Source organism: Amblyraja radiata, chromosome 18 (genome assembly GCF_010909765.2).
Source record: "Amblyraja radiata isolate CabotCenter1 chromosome 18, sAmbRad1.1.pri, whole genome shotgun sequence".
Lineage (NCBI taxonomy): Eukaryota > Metazoa > Chordata > Chondrichthyes > Rajiformes > Rajidae > Amblyraja > Amblyraja radiata.
In genome coordinates this window covers 3,796,310-3,809,007 of record NC_045973.1, presented here as the reverse complement: position 1 = coordinate 3,809,007, position 12,698 = coordinate 3,796,310, and the positions used below count along the sequence as shown (strand labels likewise).

General features: G+C 47.7%; 1 protein-coding gene across 1 annotated transcript in view; it reads left to right on the top strand.

The window, feature by feature from the left end:
* cfap20dc (CFAP20 domain containing) overlaps positions 1-12,698 on the top strand; it is a 158,434-nt gene that overhangs the window by 46,862 nt on the left and 98,874 nt on the right. Inside the window, exons 5-7 of the mRNA XM_033037345.1 lie at positions 4,990-5,104; positions 7,616-7,772; positions 9,666-9,830. Coding sequence (XP_032893236.1) covers positions 4,990-5,104; positions 7,616-7,772; positions 9,666-9,830 — 437 coding nt within the window. The remainder of the gene's footprint in view (positions 1-4,989; positions 5,105-7,615; positions 7,773-9,665; positions 9,831-12,698) is intronic.

Below are 12,698 nucleotides of genomic sequence, written 5' to 3'. Positions count from 1 at the left end.
TTCTGCACAGATGCTGCCTGACCCACTGAGTTACTCCAGCACTTTGTGTCTTGTTCAAGATTCTAGCATCTGCAGTTCCTTTTGTCTCCAAATGTGACCAATGAAGGGTATTGTGCATTTGTCCTAGCATCGTTGACACTTAATCTTTTTTAAAACATTGAATACATCATAGTGCTACCTACGACAAGTTATATTTCAAATATTTATCTTTTAATATATTTCTTGTTAAGCTGACTTTCATAACTGATATTTCGTATCAGTCTGAAGAAGGGTCCCAACTCGAAAAGTCACCTATCCACTTACATCCTTCCTGTAATGAGGCGACCAAAACTGCACGCAACACTTCCACGCACGCACAGCCTGTTTCCTTTTTTTAGTTTAGAGGTGCACCACGGAAACAGGCCCTACAGCCCACTGGGTCCGCGCCGACCAGCGATCCCCGCACATTAAAGGGTCTGTCCCACGAGCATGCGCCTCCATGCGGCAAGCGCGACCTAAAGGGCCGGTCCCACCAGCATGCGCCTCCATGCGGCAAGCGCGACCTGACGTGGTCGCTTGAGCCGTACAGTCTCGCGGGGCCGGTACCACTTCGATGGCCGGAGCCGTATGGAGTTGCGCGGAGCTGGTCCCGAAAAACTGACCGTGTTCAAAAATTCTGCACGGCAACGACCTGCCGGCCCGCAGCCACCTCGACGCCGTACGTCACGCGCGAACTTCCCGCAGACTTCGCTCGAACTTCATGTCACTCACTCGACCTCCGCGCGGCCCCCGCTTCTGGTTTGGTCGCGCTTGCCGCATGGAGTCGCATGCTCGTGGGACAGGCCCTTAACACTATCCCACACCCACTAGGGACAATGTTTTACATTTACCAAGCCAATGAAACTACAAACCTGCTCGTCTTTTGGAGTGTGGGAGGAAATCGAAGATCTCGGAGAAAACCCACGCGGGTCACGGGGAGAACGTGCAAACTCCGTACAGACAGCACCCGTAGTCAGGATCGAACCCGGGTCTCCGGAGCTGCGTTCGCTGTAAGGCAGCAACTCTACCGCTGTGCCACCGTGACGTGTATTTTTCATTCATTTAAGATACGATAGAATTTTATTTATCCCAGGAGGGAAATTGTTCTTTATCTCTCCATATCACCGCCTATATCTCTGGATTTCCTTTCCCCTGACTCTCAGTCTGAAGAAGGGTCTTGACCCGAAACGTCACCTATTCCTTTTTTCCGGAGATGCTGCCTGACCCGCTGAGTTACTCCAGCTCATTGTGTCCATTTTGGCAATAATTCAAATGCAGCTTAACCATAGCCCTGTAAAACTACATTGTAATTCAGATTCAGATTCCGATTCAGATTCAACTTTAATTGCCATTGTCCGTGTACAGTACAGAGACAACGAAATGCAGTTAGCATCTCCCTGGAAGAGCGACATAGAATATGAGCAATAAATAAATATTTTTACATGTATACAAACATAGTGTTTTTCCTGTGGGAGGAGTGTCCGGGGGGGGGGGGGGGGTGATTGGCAGTACATTGTTGAGTAGAGTGACAGCCGCAGGGAAGAAGCTGTTCCTGGACCTGCTGGTCCGGCAACGGAGAGACCTGTAGCGCCTCCCGGATGGTAGGAGGGTAAACAGTCCATGGTTGGGGTGAGAGCAGTCCTTGGCGATGCTGAGCGCCCTCCGCAGACAACGCTTGCTTTGGACAGACTCAATGGAGGGGAGCGAGGAACCGGTGATGCGTTGGGCAATTTTCACCACCCTCTGCAGTGCCTTCCGGTCGGAGACAGAGCAGTTGCCATACCATACTGTGATACAGTTGGTAAGGATGCTCTCGATGGTGCAGCGGTAGAAGTTCACCAGGATCTGAGGAGACAGATCCTGGTGAACTTCCTGCAGGGTATTTTCAAAACACTAACTCATTGCAGAACACACCATTTTTATTTAGCGTTACAGAGTTTCTTGACCCAGCCAATGTAACATTAGATATTCACATCAACTGAATAGGGAATCATCCACTTGATATTTGTGGATGATCTTCCTTGGTGATAGTGAAAATATAGACATTATATACTGCAAACATTCAAGGGGTTAAGCCAAATTTTAGGGAAAATGTGAAAAATTATTTTTACTATTGCACAGGCAATGTTTTAAGCCATTGGTATTCTTTAGAGCTATTTTAGGGAGTAGAAACACTGAGCCCACTCCGACCAGCAATCACCCCGTACGGATACTAACACTATACACCACAAACTAGTGACGATTTATATTTTTTCACAGAAGTCAATTAACCTATAAACCCTGGAGCGTGGGAGGAACCGGCAGCCCTTGGTTTAGAATTCCTGCTAGAATTCCTTTCCCTTAACTGACTGTCTCACATGCAGTGTTAGTTCATGGTGTACATGGTACCTGCCCGTTTCACAGCTAATTAGGCTATCAGCTGGAACCGATTCCAAGAAATTGCTGTCATTTGACTCCTAATTAAGGATTCCAGTGTTATAAATATGTGTAAGACTCTCCTCATCTTGCGGCTTTTCACAAGTATATATTTTTCACCAAGCATTAAGAACAGGACTTGGCCAGAAAGACAGGGAGCTGTCGCTTGGTATTTAAGGGGAAGAGATTAGCAAGTTAATTACAATTATATTTAGTCGCCAATGTAAACTTTAATAGCCCTGTCCCACTGTACGAGTTCATTCCAAGAGCTCTCCCGAGTTTAAAAAAAAAATCAAACTCGTGGTAAGCACGGAGAATGAACGTAGTGGGTATGTCGGAGCTCGGGGACTTCTCTTAGCGGCTCGTAACGCTAACGGCAGGTACTCGGGAAGACTCGCTAACGGCAGGTAAGCACATGTTGAAAAATGTCCACGAGAGCCCCGAGTACAGGCGAGCGGCCATTACCGTAAATCCCCGAGTTCAAATCAGGGCAAACTCGGGAGAACTCTTGGAATGAACTCGTACCGTGGGACAGGGCTTTAACTCTGAAACTATTGGGCCTGTCCAACTTACGCGACTTTTTCGGCGACTGCCGGCACCCGTCATAGGTCGTTGCAGGTCGCCGAAAATTTCCAACATGTTGAAAATCCAGCGGCGACCAGAACAAGGTACGACTCTTTGGGCGACTACTCACGACCGTGTAGGCTTCACCCCCGCGACACGTCGCCTGTACGGTCGTGAGTCATCGTCCTCAGTCGCCCAAAGAGTCGTAGCTTCTTTCTGGTCGACGCTGGATTTTCAACATGTGGAAACGGGCCCTTCGGCCCAACTCGCCCACACCGGCCAACAGTGTCCCAGCTGCACTAGTCCCACATGCCTGCGCTTGGTCCATATCCCTCCAAACCTGTCCTATCCATGTACCTGTCCAACTGTTTCTTAAATGATGGGATAGTCCCAGCCTCAACTACCTTCTCTGGCAGCTTGTTCCATACACCCACCAGCCTCTGTGTGGAAAAGTTACCCCTCAGATTCCTATTAAATTCTTTCCCCTTCACCTTGAACTTATGTCCTCTGGTCCTCGATTCCCCTACTCTGGGCAAGAGAGTTTAGTTTAGCGATACAGCACTGGAACAGATCACCCACTCACGGCTACCCTGTGTTATCTCAATAGACAATAGACAATAGACAATAGGTGCAGGAGGAGGCCATTCGCCCTTCGAGCCAGCACCGCCATTCAATGTGATCATGCCTGATCATCCCCAATCAGTACCCCGTTCCTGCCTTCTCCCCATATCCCCTGACTCCGCTATTTTTAAGAGCCCTATCTAGCTCTCTCTTGAAGGCATCCAGAGAACCGGCCTCCACCACCCTCTGAGGCAGAGAATTCCACAGACTCACCACTCTCTGTGAGTCTGTGGAATCCGTGCATGAGGAATCTCATTTCCTCATCCACTCCCTACACACGAGGGACGATTTTCCGGGGGCCGATTAACCTACAAACCTGCAACTCTCTGTGGCATGTGGGAGGAAACTGGGAAGAAACATACGTGGTCTCAGGGAGAAAGTACAAACTCCACATAGACAGCAGCCGAGGCCAGGATCGAAGCCAGCTCTCAGGCGTTGTGAGGCAGTGGCTCTACCAGCTGCACCACCGTGCCACCCAAGAGTTACCTGCGACCAGGTGTGTATGTGTGTGCAAGCATGCATAATTCCATAGATTCCTGCTGAGCAGTCCTGAACTACCATCTACCTCATTGGAGACCCTCAGACTATCTTTAAAGAAGGGTCTCGACCCGAAACATCACCTATTCCTTCGCTCCATAGATGCTGCCTCACCCCGTGAGTTTCCCCAGCATTTTTGTCTACCTTCGATTTTTCCAGCATCTGCAGTTCCTTCTTAAACACTCAGACTATCTTTGATCGGACTTTACTGGCTATATCTTGCACTAAATATCATTCCCTTACCATGTACACAGTGGATGGCACAATCCTGTAGTGTCTTTCCGCTGACTGCTTAGCACAAAAGCTTTCCACTGTACCTCGGTACACGCGGCAATAAGCTAAACAGGGCACCTGTGAATCCGATCTGGAACTGTATCTCCAAGAACTAAAACTGACAAAAATGTTTTCTGCCAAACTTTGATCCTTTATAAAACAGGTATGTTTTTGAGAATGAAACTACACAACATTTTTTTTAATTTGGCGACACTTTGACATGAAAATGGAACTGTAAAAACAGGCAGTTTTATCAAAGCTTTGTTCATTGTGTGTACAGATTGAATTTCCCCCTCAGTTGTGGACTAGTAAAATCCTGTATCAAGCACAGATATGAATTAGCATGTAAAGTGCTTCCATTATACAGAGGCCTATGGCCACCAAGTTTTGAATGGGGGAATGAAAACTCATTACTTATCTTGTAAAAAGGGGTTATTTTTAAATTCCATTTTCCCATCTCGGTTCTGTATGATTGGAATATAAATGACGGAAATGCAGGCAGTTCTCTTCAGAAAAAAATCCGTCGGATTGACAACGTTTTTCTGATTTCATTCTTTTCAGGATTACTGATTTGGGAAATATCAAGAGACGACTGTATTTATCCACCATCCACAAGGAGTTTTCTACAACTCCACTCCATGCAAAGATCCCACTCAGTATCATCAAACGCAAAATTGTAAGTCATTGTTAAAAATAGTGATTGCTGCAAAATTGTACTGGTTGTGTCTTAATGGTTGCATATATTTCAAGGATAGCACTGAGGGGCACAGTCTCCATACCTTTTTGGAAAAGCTATCTCTCAGATGAATGTTTAAAAAGGAATCCACCTTGGCGATTTACACTTAACCATCGAAAGTTGGGCTATTCACAGTAGTTATATTTTCCTGCAGCTTCCTGCCAGCATTGAATCCTTATATACTCTCAATTTTGGAGTTGGACTAGGTTTTTGCTGCATGGACAATAGACAATAGACAATAGGTGCATGAGTAGACCATTCGGCCCTTCGAGCCAGCATCGCCATTCAATATTTAAAAAAGAACTGCAGGTGCTGGAAAAATCGAAGGTAATAATAATAATAATAATAATAATAATAATAATAAATTTTATTTATGGGCGCCTTTCAAGAGTCTCAAGGACACCTTACAAACATTTAGCAGGTAGAGGAAAAACATGTAAGGGGAATGAAATAAATAGTAGAGACATGACTAGTACACAAATTAAAGACAGAATTCAATTCAAAATACAATATGAGGCAATTCATGCACAGATGAAAAGGGAGGGGGACGTGGGGCTAAGGATAGGCAGAGGTGAAGAGATGGGTCTTGAGGTGGGACTGGAAGATGGTGAGGGACACGGAATTGCGGATCAGTTGGGGGAGGGAGTTCCAGAGCCTGGGAGCTGCCCTGGAGAAGGCTCTGTCCCCAAAACTGCGGAGATTGGACTTGTGGATGGAGAGGAGACCGGCTGATGTGGATCTGAGGGACCGTGAGGGTTGGTAGGGGGAGAGGAGGTCAGTGAGATATTGGGGGGCCAAATGGTGGAGGGCTTTGTAGGTGAGGACCAGGATTTTGTAGGTGATCCGGTGGGAGATGGGAAGCCAGTGAAGTTGTTTGAGGACTGGAGTGATGTGATGCCAGGATTTGGTGTGGGTGATGAGTCGGGCGGCTGCGTTCTGGACCAGTTGGAGTCGGTTGATGTAGGTGGAGCTGATGCCAAGGAGAAGTGAGTTGCAATAGTCCAGTCGGGAGGAGATGAAGGCATGGATGAGTCTTTCAGCAGCGGGGGGTGTGAGAGAGGGTCTGAGTTTGGCGATGTTGCGGTAGACAGTGTCGGACAGAGGGAGGAGTGAAATGTAAAGCCAGAGGGAGGGACATTGGTGGAAGGGGATGGTGAGGAGAGGGGTGGGGGGTGCGAAGAAAAACATTGGTGGAATAGTCAGCGGAATGGGTGGGAAATCGGGAGATTGGGATTCACTGTTTATCGTTGGAAAATTCAGGGTTTGGACTTTAAACTTCATTTTAGAGATATAGAATGGACAAGAGTGGAAACAGGCCCTTTGTCCCACAGAGTCCATGCTACCCATCGATCGCCCATACACTAGTTCTATCTTATCCCACTTTTGTAATCTACACACTAGGGGCAACTTACAGAGGGCCAATTAACCTACACACCTGCACGTCTTTGGGATGTGGGAGGCAACCGGAAAATCCGGAGAAAACCCGTGCAGTGGCATGGAGAACGTGCAAACTCAGCACAGACAGCACCCATAGACATGATCAAACCTGGGTCTCCGGTGCGGTGAGGCAGTGGCTCGACCCGCTGTGCCACTGTGCCGCACTCATTGTCGTTCACAGACTCGACAGCCGCCTGCCACTGTTGCGGGCTGGCAGAGTCTGCGTTCCACGTGTACATGGAGTGTGCGAAGCTGCAGCCCATGTTCCATTATCTAAAGGGGGTTGCTCCTTGCCTCCTGGCTGCACTTCACACCCAACACCTTCATCTCTGGACACCCTGTACGTAGGGGAGAGGGCAGGGTCGAAGATGTCCTTGTCGGGTTGCTGCTCCTGGGCCTGGCCAAGCTGGCCATTGATTTGATTTGATTGATTTAATTTATTGTCATTGTCTTCAATGAAGAGACAACAAAATTATTTTCCCTTACAGTCGTACAAAATTTTTTTAAAATAAAATTTAAAAAAAGACACAAAACACAGAACATCCACGAGTCACGGCGCCAGGCGGTGGAGGTCTCTACCCGAGCCGGCTGCCTGCCCCTTTTCCGGGGTTACGTCCGCGCCCGGGTGGTGTTAGAGAGGGACTACGCACTGTCCACGGGCAACCTGGGGGATTTCCGGGACCACTCGCTGGGCACCGCGGGGGTTGAATGTATCCTTGACATAGTTGTATAATAGTTTATCGTTTGTTGTGTATGGTGGTGGGTTTACATTTTTCAAATATAAAAATAACCCCTTTTTACAAGATTAAAATAATCTAATGTATATATTATTTTAATATTTTAATAAATATTTTTGATGAAAACATTTTTTTTAAACTGTGCCACCCTGATTGTAGTTCATTATCTGGGCGTTTTACCGTGTTAGCTGCAGCCCGCGTTATCATGTGCGAGATGCGAAGGGCTGAGCTACAGACGGGCCAATTCCAATGAAACCAAAGTATCTTCTCTTTTCAGTGGAGCAACGTTTGTATTGACATGGTCTCGTTCGCCAGCGCCGCTTTCAAAGGCACGGGCTTCCAGTTCCTGGACAGGATCGTTGTCTCAGCTAATTGCAAACTTCGGAAGATATTCACAATGAAGTTCCAGCCACTGGATACTACCTTTGAGGATGGTACGTATAATGGGGAAAAATATATCGACATGCACAATGCTAAATTAAGGATGATACGCGCAAGTGTTGCCCAAGATGGTGCCCAACCCTGGCGACTCTCTGCGTGCTCGCCACCGAAGTGGATCCGCAATCACACATAGAAACATAGAAACATGGAAAATATGTGCAGGAGGAGGCCATTCGGCCCATCGAGCCAGCACCGCCATTCATTGCGTCCCCCATCAATAACCCGTGCCTGCCTTCTCCCCATATCCCTTGACTCCACTAGACCCTAGAGCTCTATCTAACTCTCTCTTAAATCCATCCAGTGACTTGGCCTCCACTGCCCTCTGTGGCAGGGAATTCCATATATTCACAACTCTCTGGGTGAAAAGGTTTTTTCTCACCTCAGTCTTAAATGACCTCCCCTTTATTCTAAGACTGTGGCCCCTGGTTCTGGACTCACCCATCATTGGGGGAAAATTTCCTGCATCTAGCTTGTCCAGTCCTTTTATAATATTATATGTTTCTATAAGATTCCCCCTCATCCTTCTAAACTCCAGTGAATACAAGCCTAGTCTTTTCAATCTTTCCTCATATGACAGTCCCGCCATCCCAGGGATCAATCTCGTGAACCTACGCTGCACTGCCTCAATCACAAGGATGTCCTTCCTCAAATTAGGAATCTCTATTCACTTTACCATGTATCTGTGCACTAATGGCCCGATTGTAATCATGTATTATCTTTATGCTGGCTGGACAGCACGCAACAAGAGCTTTGTACTGTACATCGATACATGTGATAATAAGCTAAACTCAACAAAGGACATAGCAAATAGAACAGTACTGCGCAAGAACAGGCCCACAATGTTGGTGCCGAACATAATGCCAAGACCATCTCTTACCTACCTGCACATAATCGTAGGATCATAAGTGATAGGAGCAGAATTAGGCCACTCGGCCCATCAAGTCTACTCCGCCATTCAATCGTGGCTGATCTATCTCTCCCTCCTAACCCCAATCTCCTGCCTTCTCCCCATAACCCCTGAGTCTGAAGAAGGGTTTCGGCCCGAAACGTTGCCTATTTCCTTCGCTCCATAGATGCTGCTGCACCCGCTGAGTTTCTCCAGCACTTTTGTCTACAAGTGTGTACAGTATCTCCCTGTAGCTAATACCCCCTAAACCTGGCATCATTCAGATAAAACTCCTCTGCACCTCTCTCCAAAGCCTCCACATCCATCCTATAATGGGGCGATCAGAACTGCACACAGTACTCCAAATGCGGCCTAACCCAAGTCCTGTAAAGGCGGCCACATTACTTCACGACTCGTATAATGGCCCAATGTATAAAAGCAAGTCCTCAAGTCTTCTTAACCATTCCATCTACTCATGTTGCCACTTCCAGGGAGTTATGGATGTAGACCCCGAATCCTTCTGTACATCAATACTGTTAAGTATCATGCCGTTAATTGTATATTTTTCCCTTGCATTTGACCTCCCAAAGAGCAACACCTCATACTCACTCGGGTTAAACTTCTCCTGCCATTTCTCCGACCATTTCCGTACATCGTAACCTAAAAGTAACTGTATCTGGAAGAAAGGAACTGCAGGTGCTGGATTACAAAAGAAAACGACACAGAGTGCTGGAGTAACTCAGCGGGTCAGGCAGCATCTGTGGAGAACATGGATAGGTGACGTTCTAGGTCAAACTGAAGAAGGGTCCCGACTGGAAATGTCAACTATCTGTGTTCTCCAGGGATGGCGAGTGTGCTTGCACTGCTGGAGAGGTTAGTTTGTTAATGCTTCATTGACTATTTCAACAATTGCATGAAGCTGGGTACATGTCGATTCACTGCTTGGGATGTTATTGCAACCTGGGGCCCTGTACATTAAGGACATCTTTCCCTTCCCCAGACATGTACTCCCTGCATTGTATCTCCGATGGACCCACAGACATGATCCCCAAATGCTGCCAGCTGGCCATTGACATTGATCAGGTCACACAGCTTCTGAACGTGGTGAAGCTCAAACGAGGAGAACTTCGCATCGGGAGCCAACAGCTCGCTTCAGCAGACTTGGGTATGATTGCAGAATTCAGTTCAAAAGCTTTGCTATCGCTTATCATCTTAAGTCAATTTGAATTGATGTAATTTGGCTTGTAGCATTTATGATTCGTATAGTTTTCGATCCATTCATTATTTGTTTCAGAAGGAACAGCCGATGCTGGGAAAATCGAAGGTAGACAAAAATGCTGGAGAAACTCAGCGGGTGAGGCAGCATCTATGGAGCGAAGGAAATAGGCGACGTTTCGGGTTGAGACCCTTCTTCAGACTGATGTGGTGGTGGGGGGGGGGGGGGGGGGGGGGGGGGGGCGGCGAGAAGAAGAAAGGAAGAGGCGGAGACAGTGGGCTGTGGGAGAGCTGGGAAGGGGAGGGGAAGGAGGGAGAAAGCAGGGACTACCTGAAATCGGGGAAGTCAATGTTCAAGGTAGTCCCTGCTTTCTCCCTCCTTCCCCTCCCCTTCCCAGCTCTCCCACAGCCCACTGTCTCCGCCTCTTCCTTTCTTCATCCCGCGTCCCCCGTCCCACATCAGTCTGAAGAAGGGTCTCGACCCGAAACGTCACCTATTCCTTCGCTCCATAGATGCTGCCTCACCCGCTGAGTTCATTCATTATTTGTGGTGGATGGTCTGAATCAATCTGAGCAGCATGAGGGTTCCAAAATTATTAATTACTCCAGATCCAGAAGGGTGGCTGGTAGTGCTGCTGCCTCACTGCGCCAGAGGCCCATGTTCGATCCTGCCCTCGGGTGCTGTCCATTTGGAGTTTGCACGTTCTCCCTGTTTTCCCGCATGGGTTTCCTCCGGGCGCTCCGGTTTCCTCCCACATCCCAAAGACGCACAGGTTTGTAGGTTAATTGGCTTCTGTAAATTACCCCTCATGTGCAGTGAGTGGATGAGAAAGTGGCTTCATGTAGAATTCGTGCCGACGGGTGATCGACGGTCGGTGGGCTGAATGGCCTGTTTCTATGCTGTATCTTTCAATAAATTAACCAATCTCTGACAGATTAAAATTGTTTAGTTGGTGTTCTTATTCTTAGTCGTGTAGGTGTTCATCATTTTACAAAATATACGGAAAATTCAGGAGATTTCACTTGTTTAATTTTGAGGCGAACATTTGCCATAATATCCTGTACAATCTGTGCAACTTAAATTTCACAACATGTGTGTTAGAAATAACGCAATATGCAGATCCTAATCTGCTAGTCGGTATTTGAGACATGCTTGAAATTCAATTGGAGGTGGACAAAAGTGCTGGAGAAACTCAGCGGGTGCAGCAGCATCTGTGGAGCGAAGGAAATAGGCAACGTTTCGGGCCGAGAGGTGTCGCCTGTAGGGTCGTGAGTCGTCTCCTCAGTCGCCCAGAGAGTCGTAGCGTCTCTTTCTGGTCGCCGCTGGATTTTCAACATGTTGAACATTTTCGGCGACCTGCAACAGGCCCTTTAGTCGGAGAAAACGATCCTCGGATGGAAATCCACTTCAGAGCGGAGCCCATATTTAATCATTGCCAGAACAACATGGCAGATCTGTAACCAGTCAAATTAATTTGCAGGTACACAAAATTGCTGGAGAAACTCAGCGGGTGCAGCAGCATCTATGGAGCGAAGGAAATAGGCGACGTTTCGGGCCGAAACTCTTCTTCAGACTGATGGGGGGTGGGAGAAAGAAGGAAAAGGAGAGGAGGGGGAGGAGCCCGAGGGCGGGCGGATGGGAGGGTGGGAGGAGACAGCTAGAGGGTTAAGGAAGGGGAGGAGACAGCAAGGGCTAGCAAAATTGGGAGAATTCAATGTTAATGCCATCCGGACGTAAGGTCCCCAGACGGAATATGAGGTGCTGTTCCTCCAATTTCCGCTGTTGCTCACTCTGGCAATGGAGGAGAACTGGAGCTGGAAGCCATGGGGTGTGAGATGGAGGCGCAGGCAGGCCCCGAGGAAGGAAATGTGGCTGTGGTATCGAGTCTGGGTAAGGGTATGGTCGTACAGTTGGAGGGCACGGGGGATCACAGAGGGTGTGCAGTTAGAGAGGAGGTTGTGAAACTGTCTCCGGAGAGAGGAGGAGAACTTCTTCAAAGTAGGCATACCTTGAGGAGATATCGCAGTGGAGTAGACAAAGTGTTCAAGAAGGAACTGCAGATGCTGGAAGATCGAAGGTACACAAAATTGCTGGAGAAACTCAGCGGGTGCAGCAGCATCTATGGAGCGAAGGAAATATGGGAGAAACTCAGCTCCATAGATGCTGCTGCACCCGCTGAGTTTCTCCAGCAGTTTTGTATCCCTTCGATCTTCCAGCATCTGCAGTTCCTTCTTGAACAAATTAATTTGCAATCGTGTGTGCTGCTGCAGTCAGGCAATTATTTAAAAATGGAAAAGCATCCATCACTGTCTGGCAACAATCACAGCCTGTTTTTGAGCATGTGGAAAGGAAACGCATGACACAAACGTCTTTCCTAATCAACATGGAGGGGGGCTCGCTTATCATTCATTATCAAATATAAAGTTTCATTCATCAGAGGGCGGTGAATCTGTGGAACTCATTGCCGCAGACGGCTGTGGGGGCCAAGTCAATGGATATTTTTAAGGCAGAGATAGATTACTGATTAGTGCGGGTGTCAGGGGTTTCGGGGAGAAGGCAGGAGAATGGGGTTAGGAGGGAGAGATAGATCAGCCATGGTTGAATGGCGTAGACTCGATGGGCCGAGTGGCCTAATTCTGCTCCTATTACTTATGACCTTATGAAAGGCTCTCAACCCAGAGAATCAACGGAGTGAAAGAAAAAAGATGTAGTTTGAGCATTGGTGAAGATTACATTGTAGTGCCCGCTCTGTGGCTGGAGTTGGTTTGGTTTAAGGGCCTGTCCCACTTGGCCATTCTTTCGGCGACTGTCGGCATC